Genomic DNA, 24750 nt, shown 5'->3' on the forward strand with positions numbered 1-24750 from the left:
TACTTACAAGATATCCTTTGCCACTATTAAATGTTTATCTCAGAGCCCTGACGCAGTGATCCTCAATCCCTGTTTTGACGGGCGGTCAGCCGACGATCCCTGCCATACAAAGCTGCATGGCCTCCCAAGGCGCAGCCGAACTTAACGTCACCCAGCACCGCTCATCACCGAAACTCGGCCACTGTGGATACCTCTGATTAGGTTGATTCGAGATGTCATGATTTATTAGCAACTTTAATGTCCTCGCCTTGTTGCGCGGATTAACCTTCTATACTTTAGCGCCATCATGCCAGGAACACCATCGAGCCGCGGATGCGACGGATGTCGTAGGCAGAAGAAGAAAGTAAGCATGACAATATGTCTCATAGTAAACTCCAGTGTTAACAGCAACAGTGCGACCAAGTTAAACCGACTTGCGGAAGATGTAAACGAGTGGGTGTACCATGTGTTGGAAACGGCGTCAAACGATGGAAATTTCACTCATTCCAAAACGACGACCAGAGCCTTGTTAAACGACGCCCCAGTAATGAACAGACCCAGCTCTCATCTTCGTTGGTTCACATCCTTCAGACTGAAGATGCCAGGTTTGATATTCGAGCTTTTGGCGGCAAACTTATCCCAGAAATCGTAGCACAAATCGGTTGTAGTCCAGCACTCGACGCTTGTGTAAACGCAATGGTTTCTCTGTATAAAGCACATCGGTGTCAGGAATCAAGAGTTGATGCGTTGACCAGATATGGAGAGGCTTTGACAGCGACCAGAAGTGCTATTCTTGATCCGAAGGAGAAGATCATGATGAAGATGCAGGTTGTTTCAATCATGTTTGTTTGCCATGTAAGTAAATTTCTACACAACTCTATTGTATCGCTATAATTGACACTCTTCAGTACTGGGTAGACCGTAAATCAATCGAACAGCATCGAGAGGTCATATCAGTGTTATTTCGCGAAGCTGTTATGAAAAAACAGCTCGATGACTTGGGCGACTACATGGTGGGACTTAGCCAACTCGCCGTACTCCAACCCCCTCCCCTGAATGTTTCTTAAAGCTGACGGTCGTTTAGGTTATGGCGAGCTTCTTGAACCCTCAGTTTGAGCTAGGCCCCTGGTTCTGGGAAGCGTGCCATAAGATCGGCACTCCACGACCTGTCAAATACCACCAGGGAAGCTTCCTGAGCCTAGAATCTGGAACCATGGGAGAGCTATCTATCCTGATGCGCTCGCCGAAGAAGAACCTTCGTCAACTAAGATCCATTTACGACGTCATGCAGTTCGAGATGCCCAAGGTCCGACAACTCCTCGCCCTAGCAACCATATCAACAGCGGCACCCAACGCACCAGCCATGACAATACGAGTCTGTAGTTCGTACAGAGTAGCATATGGAATCCTACTCGCCATGACTGCCGTGATTGGATATACTCTGCGAATCTGGGATACAGACTTGACGCTAGTGGGGAATTCACACGACTGCGTTGATGAGTGTATTGCTTTAGTAGAGCAGTGTGAAAGTGCTCGACCGTACGGTGCCAACTTCGTGCCGGACTTTCTTACAATGGTATGGGCAGCAACTGCGGATGGTTATAGAAACGATGAGATGGCGGAGTACTTGGTTGGTTATGAAAAGGATTCTATCGGGGCGGATTTTATGGGGCAGGCTATGTCAATAAGAGAAAGACTGTTTGCGATGGAGGCAAGGGAGACAGCGGAGGAGGCAGAAGTCATTCTGAACCCGGGGCTGGAGGCTCTGGTGAAGGGGCCGGTGGTCAGCGTACAGGAGATTCAGCCAGCTGTCAGTGAGTGTGTTATGCTGTAACTATTAAGAGACAGTGGAATCAACAATCGATAGAATAGAAGATGGAATCCATGCTGAAATAGCGAAGACATCGTCAACAGTTGCGCAGTGTTAGAGGCCAGAAGGACTGTCTTGGAGAACCCAAAGGCGACATGATGCAAGCCTTTTCGAGCATGTTCACTGCCGAAGCAACATCCAGTCGATAAGCCATAGCTTGTAGCTCCTGGCTTTCATTACCACTTCCGGAAAGCTACTTTGGAGCTCTGTCACATCAAGCTACTAGTGTAAGGCAGACTCTAGCTACGTTATCACGGGGTTCGGTATTCGCCCTCATGCGGCTCTATTGTTACATTCCCGAAAAATGTGCGAAACTTTGTGTTTCCAGGCGTTTCTTACCATCAGAAAATTCGTACATCATCAGGAGTGCCATTTAGGTTTGTGAGTCATTGTGAAATCTGGGGAAGCTGGAAGTGGTTGCTCGAAACTGCGCTGATAGCTCAGGGATGAAAGGAAGCTCAACAACTGTTTGGTCACCAACTGCATGATTACATGGCAAGCTCCCACCTCCTAACTCACTGGCCATTGAGCAAGGAACCTAGGCATTCCCCATGCTTCACATGTTAGCTTGATCAGCGGAAATACTGTTTAGTTCACACTCTCAATTGCCGAAGACGTGACCATCTTGCTGCTGATCGTCTTGACGGAGCGGCTTGGTCGGTGCAGACTGGACCGCTTCTCGTGCAGGAAAGAAACAAGGAATAAGCTCTGTTGGACTGAGAGTCTTTCTGATGATGGTGATATCAGCCCATTTACGTGGTTGTTGCTAGCAAGGAGCATGTGAATCATCCGTCCGACCGTTCAAACGCCATGTCTCCGAGCTCATGCATCTACAGCTCTTTTCGGAATAGACAAACGCGGGGTTCCAGTGAATCGTGGAGGATCTTGCTGTCACATTTGGATGCTGGTGGTCAAGTTTAAGTTCAATACCGAGGTCCCGAGCTAAACCCGCCGAATCTGCTCTCAATGCAGGGTATCATTTCTCTCTCAAGATCTCGAGATGAATAGATTAACTCGAGATACTCGAACTTTGCATTTCCGAGGATGACACCCATACAATCGCTGACCACTCACAATCACGATATTAACCGCATCCGAGGACTTGATCGGGTGGATCCGGGCTGGACCTGGGGAAGATTGTGGCTAGCGGCTTCAGGGCCCTGCTTCTAGTGGTCCGGCGCTAACAAGCAGTGGGTTGACCTTGAAATATCGCCCGATGCTCCCCGCGGGAACACCCTCGACTCACCGAACGCCCGGCCACCGATGCCGCTCACCTGAGCCGAGAACGAACCTAACATTTCGCTCAGTCTCTCTCTCTTTTTTTTTCATGATAATTCCTTTTTTTTTTGCGCCATCTCCCCTGAAATCCGCCAACAATGACAATGACGGGTCCAAACAAGATCGTCAAGCGTCAAGCGGGCAAGGACTCCAAGAGTTCTTCGCGCCCTTCGTCCGGCGGCGCTCTCTGCAAGACCTGCACGCCATGTCGCCAGAAGAAAGTCCGCTGCGACGGCACGCGCCCGCAGTGCGTGGAGTGCAGCACCAACAGCCTCCCCTGCGTATACCCTCACGATGCCCGCCGAGAACCTCGACCGTCGCGCGCGCGCGTGCAGAGCCTCGAGGCGACAGTCGCCGCTATGCTCGATCACATGAAGGCCGCCGGCATCCTTACGTCCGAGATGCAGTCTGCGTGGACGGCCGAGCTAATGGATACGGACCACCCGTCCCGCGCCTCGCAGGATTATACTACCCATGGGCTAAGCCGTCTTGCTTCGACTGCCGCTATCGCGAGTCCACTTCCTACACCGACTGCTTCTACTGCTGCGCAGGAAATGGGCGCTAGTTTTCTTTCTTCGCCGCCGAGGAGCAGCGTTGGCCCGACGGATGAGACGAAACCTCGACTCGATAGCTTCAATACGATCCTCTCGCGAACGACACAGACACAGCTCGATTCTACAGAGCTCGCGCCTGTGAAATTGGTCCCTCGTCCTATAAGCAACGACGGCAATGGTGACGGCACCGGTCTATCACCAAGCGAAGCTCGAGTAGCTGGTGTGTTCCACGAGAACGGCTATGTCTCTGCGGTTCACGGTCTAGCCAGTATCATGAACCCGACATCACGCGCACAGCACCGAGAGAATATCAATAAAATGACCCGAAAAGGTGACGATGCTATATCGGCTTCGAAAGCTCGACTCATAAGCAACGCTGCGCTTCAACGACAGCGAGAAGCGCGCATGTTTCGTAACCCACGAGACTTGATGGACTTGGATGGTGTAGACCCAGAACTTGCTAAGCATCTCCTCGATCTACACTTTAATCGACAACATTACGCATACCTTATTTCTTATCGACCCGCGATTATGGACAGTCTTGCTAGTGGCGGTGGTCCTTTCGCGAATAAGCTTCTACTCAACGCCATTTTCTACTCGACTTCCCTATACAGCGACCGTCCGTCCCTCCGCGCCGATCCCGATGATCCTCAAAGTGTTGGAAGACGCTTCTACGACCGGTTCCGAGAGCTGTTGGTAGACGAACTCGACAAGCCCAGTATTCCTTCGGCCCTTGCTCTGCTGCTTACAAGCGTATCGCTTGTATCACAAGGCAAACCCAGTGCAGGCTGGAGTCTGTCAGGAACTGCACATCGCATGATAATTGATCTGGGATGCCATCTCATGCTAGGTCCGGATTACGAGAGCACAGGCGGTGTCAACGAGCAGCGTGTACTACGAACGGACTTGGAGCAAGAGATGCGAAAGCGTCTTTACTGGGCTGCCTTCACTACCGATGCTACTCAAGCGTTGTATCTTGGCCGTCCTTGCATGTTTGCATCTGCACAAGCTCGAGTTCCCCTGCAGCTCCTCGATACCTTTGAAGAGCTTGAAGAATGGGAACCTTATATCGACCCCAAGTCGCCGGCTTCGGCTCCCCCGCCATATGGACGACAGCCTGCCCACGCTGTGTCTACCTTTAGTAGTCTTGTGAGGATATTGCAAATCTCCACAAGAATTAATGACCTTTATGGCATTCAGTGTGTCAAGTACACAACCGAGTATCTTCTCAATAAGAAGGAGTCTATCGAGAGGGAGCTTGAGAAATGGCAGACCAGTCTTCCCAGCCACTTATGCTTTGACCCCGACGATACTCTCACCATCACGCCTCCACCCCATCAAATCACCCCACAGTGAGTCTACCCTGCTGAATATGTGAAGATAATAATACTAACCAGGATGCTTCAGTACGACATTCCACGCTCTCACCATTCTGCTACACCGCGCATTCCTCGAAGAAGGTCACCTTCGCCGCCACACCGACGAGACCGCCAAGCGTCGCGGTGAAGAAGCATGCATTCAAAGCGCTCTCATGATCCAGAAGCTCGTCCGTCGATACCGCGAATCCTTCACACTCCGTCGCGCGCCCTTCCTCCTCTCATATGCAGTCTACTCCGCGGTCATCGTCATCCTCCGTCAAGAGCGCCACGAGCGCGGTCAATTCACAGAGCCCATCTCCTTCTTCTGGACATGTCTCAGCGAACTCCAAGTGGGATGCAACTTTGGTCTCAAGAAGCCCCTCAGCGTTCTGCAGGACATGGTTCGTGAGTTCCAGACCAGTATCAAGGAGAGTGGTACCACTGGTACAGAACAGCCTCAACCTGCTGGTCTCGATGAGAGCTTCTTTTTCCCTCTCGCCATGGCACCCGCTGCATCTGCTATTGCGCCTAATAACACCAATACTTCTACGCCAACGGGTGCTTACGTTTCTGCTACTGCATCGGATTATATCCCGCATATGGATCACTTTGATCCGGCGTTTGGTCACTCACCGGGTTTGCTGGATTTCTTGAATGATCAGGAGAAGGATATCTCGCAGGATGCGCTGTATGGATTGTTTGCGCCGTCACAGCCTTTCCCGTGACTGTCTGAGGAGCTTGGCGAGACGTTTTTCGCAGGACCCGCGAGAGCGGCGTAGATGTTCTTTTTCTGCCTGGGATCGCTGGTTCGAAGGGGGTAACTGGAACCTCATGCAACCGAGGCACACAGCAATATTGAGGGGTTGTTGGCATTCTCAAGCGGCTGGGCGACATTGGCAGCAGGAAAGGAATTGTCACAGTATATGGACAGCACGAAATGTTTCCACTTTGTATATCTTGGAACTCATTCTGGCTAGGCGCGCGCGTTTGCGTATCTCTTTTGCATGTTAAGATTATGGTGGATGGTTGGGTTTTATGGGATGTGGATATGAATTGATGAGGAATTGTTAGCGAGCAAACATGATTAGATCTCGGTTTCATAGCGTACGAACTATTTGGGCGTTCAAAAGGCGGTTTGCTAGGTTATATCTAATACACTTTTACGATAGAAACAATCGTCGCGACGTGGTCTCGTGCTATTCCCAAATGTTGTCCACCAAGAGTCGTTGGTTCACACAATGAGGCACTGGTGCATGGGTACACTTCGAGGATGCGCACAATACAATGACATTCTTTTGCGCAAGGCTATGCAGTACAATTCATCCCATTCCCTTCGATGATGCTTTAATTTTCCAGTTGTATCATCACTGCCCGCCATTGTAGCACATCTCACCCACACGAGGTGCGCTTTCACGATGAGTCATCAGCTTAGCTGGGTGACTGCGCCTGGCTGGGCGTTCTTCTAATCAGCACAAAACTGAAGCCATACCCTTGCCATTTCTTCGATAAACAATATCGCGAACGCACTACCGACATCTCTTTTGTTTTATATACCTGGACCCGTATCGTAATGTCTACAGAAGCTCCTCACCCCCGCGTCGGCGTCGCCGCCCTCATCTATAACCGCGAAGGCAAGTTTCTCACTGGAAAGCGGATAGGGAGTCACGGAGCTGGTGAGTATTCTGCAACATGAATTTGAGTAGAAGCTAAAAGCATAAAGGCACCCTTCAATTACCAGGTGGCCATCTCGAGTACGGCGAGAGCTTTCTCACGTGCGCAGAGCGAGAAACCCTTGAGGAAACAGGTCTCAAGGTGAAGGCTCTTAAGCACATCGCCACTACGAACGATGTATTTGAAACAGAGAAGAAGCACTACATCACAATTTTTGTGTCTTGCCAGATGGTTAATGAGAATGACGAACCTAAGGTCGGTTTGTCTTGCAAGCTGTACAGGGTAATACACTGACAAGACTGCCGTAGATCCTCGAACCACAGAAGTGCGAGGGCTGGTATTGGAAGACTTGGGACGATCTCAAGAAGATTCATGCTACAGAAAAGAATGGGGAGAAGCTGTTTTTGCCTTTGATCAATCTGTTGGGGACAGCGGATTTGGAAAATTTGAAGCTCAAGGCGTAATGGTGATGACCACCACCTAAGGTAGTGAGCAAGAAAACTTCTGCTATACCAAGGTACCAAAATTATCTAATCTAAGACAGGCTAAGTCGGCACTAAATCACACGCATTTTGCCTGGGTCTTTTTGTCACTTGGGATAGAGATCCCAAGTTTTCTTCCCTTCCTTCCTTCCTTCCTTCCTTTTCTCAGCATGGTGTCTCACTTTTTCGCAAATACGGGGTGCATCGGCCAGAAATTAGGTACGATTGCTACCATAATGGGAGGGCGAATTACCAAGGATGACTCTTTGTAAGCGAATCACAATGCATTTTACTAGGAGAAGAGCTGTCGCCAGCCAAAGAACAATTGCCGTCAAGTCCAGGTTAAGTCGGTCGTGATGTCACTAAAGCGGGTATGCAACTATCGCGACTCTCAATTCCAGCTAAGCTCCAAGCTCCCACCTTGGAACTGATGACGTTTCACGCACATCCTCACATTTATCCTCAAAGCTTCCACAAATGTCATAAATGCTGATACTTCAAGCTGCTAAACGCAGCATGCCACTTGCAAAATGTCGACCCTCTCCGAACCCCGTCGTCCCCGTCTCCTCCCGCAGAATCGCAAGCTTCGTCACCTTCGCGGCATCTGGCTTCGCAATTTATCCTTCGCGCCTACGAGTCTTAGAACAGCAGACGATGCCGATCTAGCTACGAGCAAGTTACAAGTGGTCAAAGAATCGAGTCAATTGCATCCATCGCGATCGTCTGAGAGCTTGAGGAAGGGTAGTGCTAGGCCGGATGCGCTCAGGCCGGTGCAGAAGCGTAGGACGAGTTTGAGCTTGGCGCATGCCAACCTTGGGGTGCGGCAGAAAAATTTGGAAACGCTGTATGAGGAGGCCGTGGGGGATGTGTTTTATTCGCTGCATGTGGACGCGGATGCTGAGCCTGTCTACATCAGCGAGGTGCGGGAGCGAGCTACGGTAGGAAAGCTGTCCATTGCAGCACGTAGCGGGATCTGACTGTTCGCAGAGCTTCAACTTCAGATTTTTCAGTCTCGAAAATTGCGCATCGGCTATTTCACGATGTCATTCCATGATTCTACGAATCTGGGCGCGCCGACCAAAAGCCGAATCATGGATCTTTCTGCTCGAAGAAACAATCGACCTGCGCCGTCTCAATTTCATAGGCACTCTAATGGACCGAAACTTCCCTCCCAACGCATTAATATTCCACCTCGAAGACGGCGTATACTCGTTCGACTTTCCCAACAAGATATCCGAGCCGAAGCAAGCGCCGCAAGTAGCCACATCGTCATACAATGCGCTCATGAAGCTAGCCAACCTCGAGAGTTCAATCGAAGACGCGATAGAGACACAACAGAGATTGATGGAAGAGATAAACCGTATATTAGACGAAAGCCCGCCTGATAATTCGCAAATGGCGATGGAAGTTGTCGCCATGGCGGATAAATATGTTGCAGCGCAAAGACGGTCGAATAAACAGGCGCAAAAGAAGCGCGATGATTTGCAGGAGTCCATACGGAGTCGGCGCGAAGCTATTGCCAAGGGTAGAGAGCTTCAGAATGGAGCGGAGAAGGATATGGAGAGCAGTAGAGAGAAGTTGACGGCATCCGAGGAGCTTCTTGAGCAGACACAGCAGCAGATTCGGGGGCAACGAAGACGTATTTGCGCCGACCTCTCGGACATATTCCCGATTACCCCGATTCCTAATGCGCCGCCGCTTTCGTTCCAGATATGCAACATGCCACTACCGAACTCGATATACGATGCGGCTACTGCGAGAAATATCTCCGAAGACCTCTTGTCCGCTGGTCTAGGGATAGTCGCTCTGCTCACGAAGCACCTACAGTTCTACCTAGCGCATCCATTACCATACCCTCTGGATTGGTTCGGCTCCAGATCATATGCACGCGACGATATCTCCCAATTATCCGACCGGACAGTCTCGCGTCGAGAATTCCCACTGTATCTCCCAAGAGGTGGTTCAACAGCAGGTCAATGGCGCTTCGAGTACGCATGGTTTCTCCTTAACAAAGACATCGAAGCCCTCTGTTCATCCCAAGGTCTTCGCGTCGTCGACATCCGACACACCCTTCCAAACCTCAAATACTTGCTCTACGTCTGCAGCGCCGGCAGCGACCAGGTACCAGAGCGCAAAAAGGGCGGTGTCCGCGGTTTGTGGGCCGGAAGGATAAAAGGACGCATGTCCACCATGTCGGCGCAGTTCGACGGCGACTCGGGTAGCGTCACAGAGAGTCGGAGGGGCAGCACGGATAGTGAGGTCAATCAGAACGGTGATGTATTACGGGATGCGATTATTAAGAGCAATGGGCATAATAAAGATGAGGGGCGGGAGAGTTTGGATGATGGGGTCTCGTTGCCTTTTGGGGAGGGGGATGCCAAGTTTACGCTGAGGACGAAGGGCCTGAGGGAGAGGAGATGAGGGACAATTGGATGGGTTTGGCGGTTGTTTGTGTTTTGTTCAGCGAGGTGCTGTTGGTGTGTTTTGGAGTTTATAGAAAGGTAAGCTGGTCTCTGTATAGGATATCCATCAGACTTCACTTGTATCTCTCATCAGATGGTTCAACTTCACGTCGTTCGTGCTCCTCGCTGGCCCTCGTCTATACCATAGCAGTCTTTTACTGTTCCCGCATGAACCGGACAGACCTTCGCCGAACTCTCCATCTTCCATGCCACGAGATATCCATCGGCGAATGTGTCCCCGTCTCAATACCACCTCAAGCCATCTTAGTACCTGTCAAACGCATCATCTGGCCCACCGATCCCTCGAACCAAGGCACAAAACCGTCATTTACCCTTGAGTACCGAAGTACAGCCGGGTAGTTCGTCCCAAAGCATGCTAGAGCTGCAGAAATCTGAAGCTATTCAGGGATCTTCCCCGCAACCCCAGAGTCCGGAGTGTGGGGGAGACCCCATATTCGGTCGCGGCGCCGAGGGCCGTACTCGGTGCCGGTGGCCGCTTTTATGGTAAGTGTGGTGTAAGTGCTTCGACGTGGAGAGTATATATACCTCGTTTGGGCCTCGTGAGAGGGATCTGCAGACTTGGCAACGATGTTGGGCTCTTCTCTTATTCTGGCTTTGGCGGTTGCTGTGGGCGCTGCTTCGGTAACACGAAACAGTCCTGTTGTTGAACTCAAGAATGGGTCCTACTATGGCATTCATAACACTGCGTACAACCAGGACTTGTTCCTTGGTATGAGATATGCTCAGGCGCCGTTGAACGATCTGCGCTTTCGGCATCCTCAGCCCTTGAACTCGACCTGGGACGGAGTGCGCAATGCGACCGAGTATCAGTCCAAGTGTTATCAGTACGGGTATCCTTCGGGACCTCTTTCCGGTGGCACCGACGATTGTTTGCATCTGAATGTCGTTCGCCCGTCTGCAGCTATGAAGGAGAAACTTCCTGTCCTTGTCTGGATCCATGGCGGCGGCCTTGTCGGAGGCTACAGCGGTGATCCCTCTTCGAACCTCAGCTACATCATCGACGAGTCTGTAAAATTGGGTTCGCCCATCATCGGCGTCTCAATCAACTACCGTCTCGGAGCATGGGGCTTTCTTTGGAGTTCCGCTGTCAAGGCCGCAGGTGTTGGGAACAATGGCTTCCGCGACCAGAGACTTGCTCTTCAATGGGTCCAAGAGAATATCGCCGCGTTTGGGGGTGATCCCCAAAAGGTTACAATCTGGGGCCAGAGCGGAGGAGCACGAAGTGTTGCGTCTCAATTGACTGCCTTTGGTGGTAGAGACGATCGGCTGTTCAGAGCAGCTATTCTCGAAAGTGGTACTGGCTTCCCCACGGCCTTTGGAGAGGTAGAGTACAAGGACGCATCAACCTTTGAGAAGGGATACAAGACGCTCCTCAGGAGGACCAACTGTGATTCTGCGAAGGATTCTCTGCAGTGTCTGCGAAAGGTGCCGTCACTGGAACTCGCTCAGATCGTCGGCAATGTCTCGTTCCCCGTTTGGCTCGATATTATCGACGGCGACTTCATTCGGGATAGTCGCTCAGAGCTAATTCGACATAATAAGTTCGTTCCAGTTCCCATCATCAACGGAGTCGCATCAGACGACGGAGACTTTTTTGCCCAGCGTGGCATCAACACGACACAGGAGTGGGAAGCATATCTACGAAAAGAGGGCGCAAGCAAAGCTACCATCGAAGCCATCTCGGCCCTATACCCTGATATTCCACGCGTCGGTCTGCCAGCTACTTTCGAGGGACGCCCATCAGGTCCATTGGCTTCGTATGGATCGCAGTGGAAGCGCGCGGTAGCCTTTGGCGGTGATAGAGCTATGCATGCACCCAAACGAGCCTGGAACAGGAAATGGGCAAAGAGCAATGCCACTGCGTACAGTTATCATTTCGACGTTGTATCAGGTGATCGCCCAGCAGTCCAAGGAGCTGGGCATTCGGTTGATATTCCATTTGCCTTCCGCAATTATGAAAGATTGGCTCAGTTGAACGTAACGGAGCCGAGGCCTGGGTCATTTGACGAGGTGGCTGTTAAGATGTCAAGAATGTGGATTAGCTTTACGAGCAAGATGAACCCCAATTTTGAAGGTATGGGGGATGTTCAGTGGCCTGAGTACGAGTGGGATGAGGGGAAGAACATGGTCTTTCATATTGATGATTCTTCTGTGGTTCATGTTGAGAATGACACGTATCGAACTGAGCAGATGGAGTATTTGGATAAGAAGTTGTGGAAGGTTGAGCTTCAGTCAGGGCTTGACTAAGGATGTGAATGTGGCTGAGAGCTTATTCCGGCCGAGAACTTAGCACGAGATAGTCCAAGTGACAAGACAGAATCCTTTCATGCCATTACTTCAACCTAGTCTGAAGTTAGACTATCTTGGCTGGGGCTTAGGGTCAATGGCCTATATTCATCCTAAACCTGGCCCGCTTTATGAGACGCTTAGATGATTGGCTAGATGTAATGTCTGTAGTCCAGACCTGTGCCTCGTTAGACTTACTGGCAGAGATCACATGACGTAGGTTTATCATCCCGAGGACAAAGGGTTCTTTGACTGCGACATGCTATTCTCGTGGTTGGTCCCGGTCAGACAAAGAATGCTCATAAATTATTGATACAACATGGGCCTCAACCATGCCCCCTACGAAACACAAGTTCTGACAAACTTCATGGTCGTTTCCACAGCTTATTGTCCACCGCGCGGATGATTTCTGCAGCGACAGACACATACTTGCTGGCCACAAGGGTTAGCTTCAAAAGGAGCTTAGAGACCTCTTGCCGGCTGACCACCCAAAGGCCAAATACTTCATCTGTGAGGCGGAAGTTCTTCGCTATATCGCCATGTGGGAGACTACTCTCTTGCGCAGCTTTCTCAGATGGGCCGTGGTTGAGGCTCACAAGCCCTCGAGTGCCGTCAGTTCTCTCTTGCAGAAGCATTCTTCTGATGATGCAACGAAGTATCTGAAACCCAAGCCCAAGGGTGATGTGAAGGTGGTCCTTGTGCGTGTGACAGACTTGCCCAAGCTGGTGGATCATTGGGACCAGCGTGTCATTTCTGGTCCAGGTGAGGAGGAAATGGTGGAAGTATGCGAGCCCGAGCAGCCAAACTTTCGCAGGTATGTTGCTAAAGGACTCTTTGTTCTTGCTTGAAAGGCCTCGGGATACTTTGAGGGTATGTGGATGGATGGCCAGGGCTTTGCTATTCCTGATGTCCCTGAGTTGATCTAGTTTTGTTTCTGGGAAAGCAAAGCTCACACAGAACTATGGGCATTGGTCAACATGAGAAGACTGATAGGGATACAGAGTAGGACCGGTGTTTAAGTACCTAGATCGCCAGGTCGTTTAGGCTGGGCTTATGTACTTTAGATCAAAAGACATGCAGGTTGTGTTTATCATTCTATATATAATATTGGGTCTTTGCCTCATCGGAATTGCAGCCAACACTGACATAGTTCAGGAGAACCTCTTCATTGTATAGATTTAATCAACAGCAATCAGATAACGTGTTCAGTTGAGTTCAGGGAAACATTAGGCGTCGGTCCGATGCCACGCGATAACTCCGTGTCCCGGGGAGTGGGGGCAGCTCGAAAAGTGGATGCTCCCGTTCAGCCTCAGTAACCTTATCACTGGTAAAGTTAAGACTATAGCACAATAAGTCAACATGCTCTACTTTCATCGTGAAGCTGTCAACGAAAGGACTTGACACAAAGTGCGTTTGTGCTGACAAATTGCAACTGAATCAACAACTGCCGAACATCCATCATCACTGATCCTTCTGTTCTTGGCGCGAGGGCTGTGCTTACAATCCCTGTCGCCAACACCTGTCAAAAACTTGGCACAGCTTGAGGATCAGCCCAAAAAGGCGCAGGGTTTTTCTGTTTCGGGGATTCGATGTAACGGTAAGGCTGGGGCTCATTTCCCCTTAATTCACGTTGGCTTTTCGTGGTTCCGCCAGATGCGGGCGTCAGGTCGTGCGTGAGTTGGGAATAGCTTCAGCCCTGACAGAGGCAGACTTTGGTATCATTTCTAGAATTAAACTACATTCAACTCATCATTAGGTATTCCTGCCAGTCTCATACGCCCCACTTCGACTTGTTCAGTTGTCTAGCTCCGCGTATGCGTACCAATCGTCCTTGAAACCCCAATTGCTCCCCTATCATCAGATTAGCATCGAATCGTTATGAAGCGGGATCAGAAAACTTACCTGCGCCTTGGAATTATTCTTCAACCAGCAGTTCGCGTTCAAACCGTCTAATTCATCCTTCATGCGCTTCGAAAAGACGATGCTGGCGCATTTCACTCCGTTGCCGGTTTCGGCGTCCTTGTCGATCATGTTGCCGCAAGCTTCCATACAGTCTTCAATCGTATAGGCATAAATAGGCGCATAGTCGGCGACAATACCTCCTCCCTCGGCCGGGGTGCCTTGTGCTGCATTGACGCCGCACCACCACTTGAACTCGTAGCCTTTGTTGGTCTTGTACCGTGTCTCGTCTTTCTTGGAATCGGGGCATTCTAACTCTAGCAGGCTGACTGTATCAGCAGCTCTCGGTACATAGGGAGCTGTGTCGTTGACTGATGTGCTGTTGTCGGGCGTTGGGCATGAGGTCGCGGTTGGTTCTGCTGTCGCGGCGGGAGCGGTACCAGATGCTGAGTCCGCTGAGCAGTCACTACTATTAACATGTCAATAAGCATAATTGAGCACATTCAAAGTTTAGACGTACGATTTATTTGCCAAAGCAGCGCCCAATCCTCCACCTACACCTGCGCCAACGACGATGGCTGTACATAGAGCGACAAGCGCAGCGAAGGTCCAGACTCCGAGCCCAAAAGGAATCCTTACCCCATCCGATGACGCTTGTTGAGGATGATGATAGCCGGGAGGGATGTAGTAATTGCCGTTGTCGTAACCAGGAGCTACTTCTGGAGCTTTGGCAGCTTGTTCAGCGTCCGTATTGACCTGGAGGCCTTCACTGTCCGCAAGATGCTGCTGTTGACTCATTGCGCAACTCCAGGCGATCAAAAACCGCTAACGAAACAAGAAATGAAAAGGAAGAACCAAGAGACAGGGAAAGGGAGCGGATCAGTCAGACAGGATTAAATTGGGGCGCGACTTGGTGCCTTTATAACGACGATCCTTTTCGCTAAGCCTGGTTTCAAAATGGTATTTCAGGCTACGATCTGTAAGCTGACCGCATCTAATCCGCAAATCATGGTACATTTTGGCCCCCATGCTCCCGTCGTCGTAGCATGGCCTAATAATATCCCTGCGAGGCGAGTGGGTTAAAATCCCGTTGGAGTTTGGACTGCGAATTTGGAGTAAAGCTTAGGATCTGGGCAGGGGTAACAAGCCTTTTAATCCGTGAATCAAATGGCGTCTTGGACATCAGGTTTGGCTAGGTGAGAGGGATATCGTGGGCAAAATACGCGGTACTTGCGTTTTCAGCCCTGTGTTGGGTGGGATCCATTTTAAGGTGCCGTCTTGGGTGACATTCAGAGGGGCATCTAGTGGCTCTAGCTTGTCGGGGTAGCATCGATACAACACACACAGCCTGAATGGCATGAGTTGTGTCTGGCGTCAAGGGCAGCAATTTCCTGTAGTCAGAAATAGCTGTGGAGTGTCCCAGCCTATTGTATAAGTATGTACGGAGTACTATTGAGGCATCTCGCACACTAACTTAGCAAGCCACACAAAAATTCTCCGATGAAGTCTTATCGCCCATCATGGCGTTGTCTTACCCTGGACCTCCTCACTTTTATACGCTTCCGAGGCCGGCAAGGAGTGATCATTTAGATTCATATCATATTAGCTTTATGCTATAGCCATTAGTCAGTTATTGTAGTATTGATGTCTAAGTTGTGGGCTAGAAGTGTTATTTGCAGTTGAGACTTGCAACTGTGACCTTATTCCTGCAGAGAGAACCTAGACATTGCATCGACGTTGGGCACAGGAAGTTAATGTGGGAGATTTGCCTTTTGTTAAGACTATGTGCATATTGCCTTCTGACACTTGAGGTTAATTAGGATTCTTCAGTGTATCAACTTGATATAATTCGTTGAGATGTTATAAGTTTTGAACATGAATCAATTGAGTCAGTCATGGTCGGGTTATATTTTTGCAGCCTTGAGCTTAATCAGAATATGGTTTATTATTCCACCACGCCGAGAAAAAACTCAGATATTTAAACTCAGTATCATAGACATATAAATAGCTGTCTTTATCCAGCCCAGCATCATCTCATTTCTCAACCAACATATTTCGCTTACCCTCAATCTTAGAGATCAACACCGCCACCCGACTATCAAAATCCCTCCTAGACAGGACGTCCATAATGTGCCCGCGGGTATATGAATCTCTTCAGCGAAGAGCTCCTCTACTGCGGGATGATATTTTACTCGAGGCTCGCGGTCAGATGGAAGCAACTCATCGCGCAGTCATCTATGAGAGTTCAGTGTTTCGGCCATTCACACCATGTTCTTATCCTCCCAATACTTGCCATAGCTGTAATTACGAGAATATAGAGGACCTGAGTGTTTACCAGGCCGAGGATTGCTGTAACAAGAGTGTACCGATATACATCATTCCGCGTCAGACGCCTATCTTTCCATGTCAGACGCGAATGCATTTCTTTCTTTGCAAAGTCTTACAGAACTGGCTCTATCACAAATGATATCGGCTATACCAAAGCGATATCGAGTATGGACAATTTGTGGCAAAGTTCTTTATCCCTTGTCCCCCCCCTCTTGATGGATCAACAACATCACTAGTCAACCTGATCAACGACCTCAATGCTAGAATTTGCAGCAAGGTGGTATCTATCCAAGAGTTTGTCCAGGCCTGTCCTGTTGAACCGACACACTGTTACGAACAAACATTTAGGGATCAACGGTTTTACATCATGCAGCCGCTCTTCAGAGCGATGACTATCATTCTCTTAGCCGAGGAATATGATGTTCGAATGGTCGATGTTGGGAAAATGCCAGCGCTTCTTACATTACAGGCGAAGAGCGCGGATTGAGTCAGCCACTATCTTTCGACTCTATCAAGCATGCCGTAGACAAGGTTATTTCCGAATCAACGGTCCAAGTACGTCTGAGCGTGGCGATCGAATTCGTTCAAGCTCAGCAAGAGCGAGAAGTCGCATTCTTTGGCCCGCAACCGGACCCCGTCGAGTCAACGAAAGAGATGGAAAACGGTATATGCGGCACGATGCAGGATTTTAGAGAATTCGCAAATCAGCTGGGCTGGACTGGAGAAGCTCTCCAGGGCCCAAGTTCGACGTGGGTTGATCCTGGGGTTCACACAGAATGGCTCGGAGAGGGTGCAAAAGAAGATGAGAGGTACAGAGGGGTGGAGAGTGATAGCAGATGGAATCTTCTTCTTCAGAATACTGGGCTTAAACATAACTTTCGCCGACTTCAACGCCGGAATAGCATATCTTGATCGGTTTCTGTTACGCCTCGACTATATAGTGGATTCTTTACATCAAAGCTAAGGAATAAAACACGACCTGTCACTGTTCCAATAATCATCGTTGATCGGAAACCTCGATACAACCGACAGGCTCCGAATTCTGGCGATAGCCAGAAAACCTTATTATACTTCCATAGCCGCCAAGACCTATCGTAACTGATCCCGTATCCCGTTAGATGTACATTTAAACGAATTTCCCGAGCTTCACTTTTGAAAACTTCATCAAGTGCCAGTGTGCTAAGATTAGTTCGTATCTCCAGAGTGTTGGCGTCAAAATCGAATCGCATCGAGAGAAAGCCGCGATCTACTTTCAAGCGACGCAAGAGCAGACCTGTGGAGGAGTCTGTTAGTCAAGAAAGTCCTTTTATATAAAGCCAAAATTGAATTGTTGTGAGTCAGAGAGGCATGATGTGCACCCAAGGGCAGGCCGAGCTAGTAGAGCGACTCTCCTGTGCCGATCAAAATCGACCATGCCTCTATCGAAGTACCTTCCATTGTTCGTAAAATTAGAAATTTCCCACTTGAAGAAACGGCCAGTATCTCCCGAGTAATATTTGTTGGAAATACGAAGAAGCTGGTCACCAATATCTACACTGAATTTTGACAAGACGAATTCTTGGGGTTCCTGCACAGGGCCCCGAGCAGAATCTTGTGTCTCGGATATCTCAGAGTAGAGGACAAGCAGAAATTGTAAACAGAATTAAGAGAAACAGCGGCAATGTACATAAGCCCCTTGAAAGCCAATTCACGAGTAACAGAAAACGTATCTAGCGCAATCCGCGCAACATTGCTATTGCGAGTTGAGACAATCCAGGGCTCGACCGGGGAAACAGACTCTGCAGATACTCCGGAGTAGGGCATAGTATGTAGGCTCTCTGTACCCAAGTAATCCTTTGTCAATTGCCCTAGTAATGTGACCTAAAGATGATCATAAGTTTGAGATCTGGCAAATGTCCAGAAATCTTAGTCAGGTCCTGATACATCTAGTATGGCGCCCGATGTAACCAGCACTCTCGTAAACATAGCTCAGACAGCATACCACCAGGCATATCTGGTACAATGCTGAATCCGTGCGCCTTACAAGATCAAAGCTGTCCAAATACGGAAACCCGGAAATTCTCCGCTGTCTGGTGAGCCACTATTAAAAGTTTAAATACACCATGTATCATATGCCAATACTTCACTGTATATGTCTTGGTTTCAACGCATTCACATCCATCATGTTTGATCCTGCGCCTCCATCCTCCAGTCCCAATTCAAAATCCTTCACTTGGCGAGCCTCGTCATGACGTATCGTCTAGCCTAGAGCCAACGTCGATCTTCACAAGCTGAGAAATAAAGCTGGGCGCCAAGACGTTGGCCCCAAAGGAAGATCACATTCTCCTAGCCAGCCAAGGGAATGAAATAAGACTCGGGACCTTGAGCCTGAGTGCACAAAGATTTAGGTAACTTAGTACAAATTTAGGATGAGCTTAGGATACCTTTTGTCTAGTTTATTTTATCACCCTAAACTTAGGTCTCATGTTTTCTTGCTCCCAAAGGCCAACGTCTGAGTTCACTTACCATATCAGGCGAAATATACCGCTAGTGAGGCTCAGCTGTTGAGCCACGGATTAACGCGTCTTGGAGATGGGGATCTGGTTGGGCAGTGGAGTCTGGGCTGTTCCGTCTCTGCGTACGACTAATCCTTGGCTTTTGCCGAGAAACATAGCCTTCATTGGATCAACAAACAGGGCAGTGCCGTGATGACGGACAAGCAGGATGAAAGTCCTACAGATTTATGCTTAAATAGAACGAAAATATCCCGAACTTTTGGAATGCTCTATACCGCATTCTCGTATCAACTTCTTCATCATGAAGTTTCAAACTGTTTTTCTGGGCCATCTTCTTCTCCAGGCAGCACAGGCCTCATCTGTACCAAAAGATGTTTTCGCTTCTTTGAAACCAAGAGATGACCTCAAGAACTCAAACAGCTTCAAGATCGACTGGTCAGAATGTGACTTGGACTTTGGAGACAATTCGACAAACAGACAGCAAAGGGATTATGACTGCGCCAGACTCTCCGTTCCTCTGGACTACACGTCTGCAAGCAACGGCGAAACCATCAAACTCGACCTGATCAAAGCCAAAGCTACCAAAGAGCCCTATCTAGGTAGCGTTCTGTACAACCCCGGCGGCCCCGGTGGTTCAGGTGTCGAGGCCATCGTCTGGTCGGGAAAGGAACTTGCCGAGTAAGTTGCCTTAGTGGATTTGTATTTTCAACGCTGACATGCATCACAGAGTTCTTGGCGGACAGTATGATGTCATTGGATTCGACACCCGGTAAGCTCAGCCTCTTCCTATTCTTGATGTTATGTAACACTAACAATTACTCAGAGGAACAGGTCGCACAATCCCTTTCATCTGCAATGGAACGGGTCCTGGCACAAGCACAAACCTTACAAGTGCAAAGGGCCTTCGCCGTAGAGAGTTCAACACGATTCCACAAGCTGAGACTTGGGAAATTGTCAGAAATCAGACTTGGGAACTTGCTGGTACCTTGGCGGAGAATTGCTATGAGAGCCGACAAGATACAGGGCGTTTCGTTGGAACGCCTTTTGTCGCGAGGGATATGATATCTATTGTTGATGCTTTGGGTCAAGGACCTATGCTTAACTACTGGGGTGTCTCTTACGGCACTATCCTAGGCCAGGTTACTGCTTCCATGTTCCCTGAGCGTATTGGCCGCATGTTGATCGATGCCAACTTGAAAGCCGATGACTATGCGGCTACAACGTGGATCTACAGCATGAGAGATGCCGAGCGATCACTTTCCAATCTTCTGGACGAGTGTGTTGAATCTGGAAAGGACCTCTGCTCTCTCGCAGACTATCATGGAAACAGCACAACGGGCGAGAGCCTCCTCACAGAGTTTAGAGAGATGCTTGAAGGCTATCTCAACGGAACTCTCCCTGGCGGCGACATCGACGAGCAAGATCTGCCCAGCGATGATATAAACCTGCTCGTCATCACTTACAAAAACCTCATCTTTGGAGAACTCTACAGCCCCGTAAATTACCCCAGCATCATCAATCGCATCGAAGGCCTTTTCAACAATAACGTCACAGCGATGTTCCAAATGAGGAATGAAAGCCCGCTGGAAAGCGAGTGGAACATCGCCGCTGAATTCGTCACCAACGGCATTGCATGCAGCGACTCTTCGTTCCGAGTTGAGGACCAGGACGATTTATTCTCGATCTTCCAAGCTCATCGCGCTGAGGGATCTTTCTCTGAACTAGGAACAGTTGCGAGATTGTTCTGTGCGCAGTGGAAGTTTTCTGCGACGGAGCAGATTGACATCAACAAGCTGAGGAATGTCAAGACTAAGAATCCGCTTCTTATCGTAAATGGGCGATTTGATCCTGTAACGCCTTTGAGCAGTGCCTGGGGCGTGTCCGCTCAGTTCCGAGGAAGTCGAGTCGTGGTTCACGAAGGTGTCGGCGTAAGTATCCCTGCATACGGGTGTTAAGTGGAATCTTTACTAATTAGGCTTATAGCACGGACTGATGGCGCACCCATCGAACTGTACGCAAGAGATTGTCAAAAACTATTTTGTTGATGGAGAGATGCCCAAGCTCAACACAACTTGTCAGCCTAATGAGCCTGTGTTTGAGTATGCGGCACTATAAGGAAAAGGGTTCAGAAACAGACAGAATAGAGAGAGACAGGCGGTCGGCGATCGATATTTGTTGCTAATGTGACCCTAAACTTTGATTAAATGCAGAACATACATACTTAGCTTCAGTTGCAAACTTGATTTAACTCAATTGTGTTCTTGTGTCCTGAGCCTTATGTGTTCACCTTTACTGGTTAGCACTCATAAAGTTGTGGCGTATCTTTCTAATATTTCCTACTGTAACTCGGGCGATTCGCCTATCGTTCGCCTAGATGCCCATTTTTAGATAGGTCTTACATTCTCGGAAATCATCCCCGAGAGCTTCGGAAGGTTGCCGGTCAACTTCTTCATGGGAGAAGAGTCAACTATGGCGAATTAAATCCCAAACCGGTTCTTCATTCTTAGTTGAGCAGTCTGATCTGAACCAATCCTAACGCTATTTTAAAGTCTCCCAATTTTATGATGATTTTATGCAAAGTGCTAGGAACTTAGCCTAAGAACGCCCAGCAACGATGCTGTAAGCAAAGATGACATGACTCGGGTGACCGTCCGGAGGAATTAGCATGAATAATCCACAACTCCTCCACACTATATGACTCCTTCATTCCTCTCCTCCTCACTCCTGCCACGTCTTCTATCACAAAATGTCAAAATCGATCTTATCAGACTTGGTAGATCAGCACAGGCCTGACCTTCAACCGTTGGAGGAGCTGTACAGGCATCTCCATCGCAACCCCGAGCTCTCCAACCAAGAAGCCGAAACAGCTGCGACTATAGCCAAAAGACTCAAAGATATTGGCCCGGATGATCTCGTCATAAAGCCTCGTATTGGCGGTCATGGCTTAGCTGCGGTTTTCCGCAATGGAGATGGCCCTACTGTCTTACTTCGTGCAGACATTGATGCGTTGCCGGTCGAGGAGACTACAGGCCTAGAGTATGCAAGCACCAAGCGCATGATTCATGCTGCGAGCGGAGTTGAGAAGCCTGTTATGCATGCTTGCGGTCACGATATGCACATCGTGACGTTACTCGGTGCTGCGGCGACTCTTTTCTCGTCCCGGGAATCCTGGGCTGGAACTTTGGTGCTGGCGTTTCAGCCAGCTGAGGAGCGCGGTACTGGCGCCCAAGCTATGATTGATGACGGTCTTTACACCAGACACAATGTTCCTGTTCCAGATTTTGTTCTGGGAGCACATGTGAGACCTTTACGTGCGGGTACGATCGGTACACGAAGAGGACTTGTTGCCACGAGCGCGGATAACTACAAAGTTACCATCCACGGCAAAGGTTCACATGCGAGTATGCCCCATACAGCCATTGATCCCATAGCCATTTCAGCGAACGCTATTCTGAAGCTGCAGACACTCGTCAGTCGAGAGGTCGACCCAGCGGAGTCAAGCGTGGTGACCGTCACGAGTGTTCATGCCGGCGATGCTGAGAATGTTATTGCCGACTCGGCCGTTCTTGGCGTCGACACTCGATCTACTACCATCGCTACTCGCGAGCATCTTTTGAAACGTATAAAAACAGTCATCGAAGCAGAGTGCTCGTGCGCCAACGTTCTCAAAAGTCCAGAGTTTGAGCAAACCCGAGCTTTCCCTCTGACGATTAACGACGAAGCCGTTACTAAAAGAGTTGAAGAGACGTTTGCGGCGCACTTTGGCGAAGAAACAGGAAAATATGATAGGAACATGCCGAAACTGGCTTTCAGTGAGGACTTTTCGATCTTGGCTACCGCTGTTAACAAGCCGTATTGTTTCTTCACGTATGGGTGTGTTGATGGAGAAGTTTGGGATAAGGCCGAGAAGGAGGGGACTGTAGCGCAGAGTATTGCTGCGAATCATTCTTCAAAGTTTGCTCCGGTGATTCAACCGACGCTCAAGACTGGGTTGGACGGATTTGCACTGGGTGCCCTCACATTTTTAGCAAAGGGACAATAGGTCGCAGCTTGAACTTAATATCTATAACGGCCGTATACCTAGACAGGCAAAATAATTCAACTGATGTAAACTGAACCTTTATTGACATGAGTAATTCTCAGAAGTGATACAATAGATAGATCCCGATATAATACAGTGTTTTGTCATTTTGTACTCTGTATAGGTTAGCGAAACTCAATTGAGTTCCATCCAATGACATCGGTGAGATGGCCGAGTTGGTTATGGCGCCAGGTTAAGGTTAACCTTAACACCAATTCCTGGTGGAGCAATCCTCCTGGGTTCGAGTCCCAGTCTCATCAGAGTTTCTTTTTTTGTTCCTAATCAAGCACTTAACCTTACAGTTCTAATCTTTTTTAGTTAAGATGTCTTATTTGTTTCATCTGTACTCCGTAGCAACAACTTTTTGTTGGCAGTTGTGGATTTTGTTGATACTTAGTTCCACCTACTGGAGGCCACACGCCATGCAGTCAATCAGAATACAGAATTCGAGACCTGGGCTAAATTAAGTTCACCTGAGTCCGTCGCGAATAGACACAAGACACGTCAGGAAGAAGCACTCCCATACATCAGGAGACGCTCTCTGTCCCATTGTATCTCAAAATGCCATCAAAGTCTAATAATTATCGAAGAGCTTTAGAGCCTTGTTCGCGATGTCTCAACTGCAAGACAACGTGCAACCGAGGCCTCCTGTACTGTTCGCGATGCGCGAAGTAAGTCGTGCAACGCGTAGCCTCGTTGGCCAGCACCACTGACATTACAGAAACCCTGCTTACTGCAAATACGAGTTATGCGGGTCTTTCGAGACAAGGCCCTCAACTCATCTCATCAGGGTCCAGGGCTCGACGACTTCTTATCAACCATTGTATCACGATGAATCTGAGCCGCCGATGTCGATCAGACCCTTCTCCTAACTGGGCCCTTGTGGCTGGGACTTGACAGAACATGGCCAAACTGAATTGATGCAGGCCATCCTTGCTTACCGGTATCGCACGTACGCCGAAGAAGTGTCCAAGGAGAGGCTGAAGACAACTGTCGACATTCTCCTGCGGGAACGCGGCTGTACCCTCCAGGATCTTCTCGATGGAGTACTTGAAGACAAAGAGGCTGTATGTGACTATCCTCGCTATGTTGCCCCTTCTACAGTCACAATTGTTCCGTCGTAATGGGGTTATACGTATACAGGCTCTTGTTGCTGTCTGTGAGTACGGTCACGGATTATTCGATCAATCGCATCTCAACCTCAATTCAGCTATATGTATGGCATCACGAATTGGGCTGTCTCAATTTCAATTCACGGGTCTCTCGCTTGCTTTGGAGTTGAGGTTATGTCTTATGTTGCTGGACTGGTAAGTCCATTCTTCTCCCGTAAGTAGAGAGGGACTGGCTGACGATCTGATAGCATGTTTGTCTTGTCAACACATCATAGAGATGAAGGTCGGCTTCCTCATAGAGATGAGGGTTGGCTTCCTCTCATTTGCCATCCGGGACATGCTATGGTAAGAGCCGTGGAAGAATACCTTCCGAAGCTTAGAACACCCGAAGGGGCCCCAAGACCGGGTGAAACTATTCAGAGTGCCCTGTCCATGCACCGGAGCGTATCGATATCTGCATTCGTCCTGCAGCATATGCATGACTTAAAGCGGAGCCCTCGGTCTTCTAGACATGAGTGTGATGCCGTCTACAGGCAAACTGTTCGGATGGTGGAAGATGTCCTGAAGGATAGAACGACAGATATGCACCACTCCGTTTTATTATCCAAGTTTGCTACCGTCTTGTTCCATAACGTTCGTGTATGAACTAACACTCACAGCTGTTTAATTCTACATCACGCTCACATTTCTACAACATGTCAACCGTGGAAGCTACTTGAACCTGATCAATGGCTAGCCTTCCAGAGTTCTCGCGAATCGACATGGAGATTGCTCAAAAGTGTCTTATGCTCCTATTCTGACGATGAGCAGGACGAGCTACATTTAGAGTCACTCATATCTCTTATGCCTGGCATGAATAGTCTGTGCATCATAG

The 24750-nt window shown here is 49.1% G+C and overlaps 10 protein-coding genes and 1 non-coding gene across 11 annotated transcripts; 10 read left to right on the top strand and 1 right to left on the bottom strand.

Moving 5' to 3' along the window:
- Positions 1-23: 23 nt before the first annotated feature.
- FVEG_03679 (hypothetical protein) lies at positions 24-1901 on the top strand. Its single transcript, XM_018891297.1, has 4 exons — positions 24-343; positions 394-834; positions 888-1013; positions 1064-1901. Exons 1-4 carry the CDS (start codon positions 287-289, stop codon positions 1811-1813), a joined length of 1374 nt encoding a protein of 457 aa, XP_018747786.1. The 5' UTR covers positions 24-286; the 3' UTR covers positions 1814-1901.
- A 1200-nt stretch (positions 1902-3101) lies between these two features.
- Positions 3102-6276, top strand: FVEG_03678 (hypothetical protein). The gene is made up of 2 exons (XM_018891296.1): positions 3102-5033; positions 5089-6276. Exons 1-2 carry the CDS (start codon positions 3226-3228, stop codon positions 5762-5764), a joined length of 2484 nt encoding a protein of 827 aa, XP_018747785.1. The 5' UTR covers positions 3102-3225; the 3' UTR covers positions 5765-6276.
- A 333-nt stretch (positions 6277-6609) lies between these two features.
- Positions 6610-7174, top strand: FVEG_03677 (hypothetical protein; the record flags this gene model as incomplete). The annotated part of the gene is made up of 3 exons (XM_018891295.1): positions 6610-6712; positions 6760-6965; positions 7019-7174. The coding sequence occupies 3 exons, from the start codon at positions 6610-6612 to the stop codon at positions 7172-7174; spliced, it is 465 nt and encodes a 154-aa protein (XP_018747784.1).
- A 548-nt stretch (positions 7175-7722) lies between these two features.
- On the top strand, positions 7723-9613 carry FVEG_03676 (hypothetical protein; the record flags this gene model as incomplete). Its single annotated transcript, XM_018891294.1, has 2 exons — positions 7723-8130; positions 8180-9613. The coding sequence occupies 2 exons, from the start codon at positions 7723-7725 to the stop codon at positions 9611-9613; spliced, it is 1842 nt and encodes a 613-aa protein (XP_018747783.1).
- Positions 9614-10242: 629 nt separating this feature from the next.
- FVEG_03675 (hypothetical protein) lies at positions 10243-11922 on the top strand (the record flags this gene model as incomplete). The annotated part of the gene is made up of 1 exon (XM_018891293.1): positions 10243-11922. One exon carries the CDS (start codon positions 10243-10245, stop codon positions 11920-11922), a length of 1680 nt encoding a protein of 559 aa, XP_018747782.1.
- Positions 11923-12500: 578 nt separating this feature from the next.
- FVEG_03674 (hypothetical protein) lies at positions 12501-12887 on the top strand (the record flags this gene model as incomplete). The annotated part of the gene is made up of 2 exons (XM_018891292.1): positions 12501-12743; positions 12813-12887. 2 exons carry the CDS (start codon positions 12501-12503, stop codon positions 12885-12887), a joined length of 318 nt encoding a protein of 105 aa, XP_018747781.1.
- Positions 12888-13578: 691 nt separating this feature from the next.
- On the bottom strand, positions 13579-14888 carry FVEG_03673 (hypothetical protein). Its single transcript, XM_018891291.1, has 3 exons — positions 14381-14888; positions 13864-14329; positions 13579-13812 (listed from the first exon to the last, which is right to left on the bottom strand). Exons 1-3 carry the CDS (start codon positions 14656-14658, stop codon positions 13756-13758), a joined length of 801 nt encoding a protein of 266 aa, XP_018747780.1. The 5' UTR covers positions 14659-14888; the 3' UTR covers positions 13579-13755.
- A 4070-nt stretch (positions 14889-18958) lies between these two features.
- On the top strand, positions 18959-20935 carry FVEG_03672 (hypothetical protein). Its single transcript, XM_018891290.1, has 4 exons — positions 18959-19361; positions 19411-19452; positions 19507-20611; positions 20667-20935. Exons 1-4 carry the CDS (start codon positions 18985-18987, stop codon positions 20796-20798), a joined length of 1656 nt encoding a protein of 551 aa, XP_018747779.1. The 5' UTR covers positions 18959-18984; the 3' UTR covers positions 20799-20935.
- Positions 20936-21402: 467 nt separating this feature from the next.
- Positions 21403-22800, top strand: FVEG_03671 (hippurate hydrolase). The gene has a single exon (XM_018891289.1). The coding sequence runs from the start codon at positions 21430-21432 to the stop codon at positions 22723-22725; it is 1296 nt and encodes a 431-aa protein (XP_018747778.1). The 5' UTR covers positions 21403-21429; the 3' UTR covers positions 22726-22800.
- A 125-nt stretch (positions 22801-22925) lies between these two features.
- On the top strand, positions 22926-23024 carry FVEG_15315. Its single transcript has one exon. It is a non-coding gene; the product is annotated as a tRNA-Leu (tRNA).
- A 351-nt stretch (positions 23025-23375) lies between these two features.
- Positions 23376-23888, top strand: FVEG_03670 (hypothetical protein; the record flags this gene model as incomplete). The annotated part of the gene is made up of 3 exons (XM_018891288.1): positions 23376-23435; positions 23486-23587; positions 23691-23888. The coding sequence occupies 3 exons, from the start codon at positions 23376-23378 to the stop codon at positions 23886-23888; spliced, it is 360 nt and encodes a 119-aa protein (XP_018747777.1).
- Positions 23889-24750: the final 862 nt, after the last annotated feature.

Source organism: Fusarium verticillioides, chromosome 2 (genome assembly GCF_000149555.1).
Source record: "Fusarium verticillioides 7600 chromosome 2, whole genome shotgun sequence".
In the NCBI taxonomy this organism is placed as follows: Eukaryota; Fungi; Ascomycota; class Sordariomycetes; order Hypocreales; family Nectriaceae; genus Fusarium; species Fusarium verticillioides.

Coding starts and splice junctions, on each gene's coding strand:
- FVEG_03679 (XM_018891297.1), top strand. CDS start 287: ATGCCAGGAACACCATCGAGCCGCGGATGCGACGGATGTCGTAGGCAG. Junction 344..393: donor GTCGTAGGCAGAAGAAGAAA/GTAAGCATGACA, acceptor TAACAGCAACAG/TGCGACCAAGTTAAACCGAC. Junction 835..887: donor CAATCATGTTTGTTTGCCAT/GTAAGTAAATTT, acceptor GACACTCTTCAG/TACTGGGTAGACCGTAAATC.
- FVEG_03678 (XM_018891296.1), top strand. CDS start 3,226: ATGACAATGACGGGTCCAAACAAGATCGTCAAGCGTCAAGCGGGCAAG. Junction 5,034..5,088: donor CCCCATCAAATCACCCCACA/GTGAGTCTACCC, acceptor AGGATGCTTCAG/TACGACATTCCACGCTCTCA.
- FVEG_03673 (XM_018891291.1), bottom strand. CDS start 14,658: ATGAGTCAACAGCAGCATCTTGCGGACAGTGAAGGCCTCCAGGTCAAT. Junction 14,330..14,380: donor GCTGCTTTGGCAAATAAATC/GTACGTCTAAAC, acceptor ACATGTTAATAG/TAGTGACTGCTCAGCGGACT. Junction 13,813..13,863: donor AGAATAATTCCAAGGCGCAG/GTAAGTTTTCTG, acceptor ATCTGATGATAG/GGGAGCAATTGGGGTTTCAA.
- FVEG_03672 (XM_018891290.1), top strand. CDS start 18,985: ATGAAGTTTCAAACTGTTTTTCTGGGCCATCTTCTTCTCCAGGCAGCA. Junction 19,362..19,410: donor TCGGGAAAGGAACTTGCCGA/GTAAGTTGCCTT, acceptor CATGCATCACAG/AGTTCTTGGCGGACAGTATG. Junction 20,612..20,666: donor TGGTTCACGAAGGTGTCGGC/GTAAGTATCCCT, acceptor TTAGGCTTATAG/CACGGACTGATGGCGCACCC.
- FVEG_03671 (XM_018891289.1), top strand. CDS start 21,430: ATGTCAAAATCGATCTTATCAGACTTGGTAGATCAGCACAGGCCTGAC.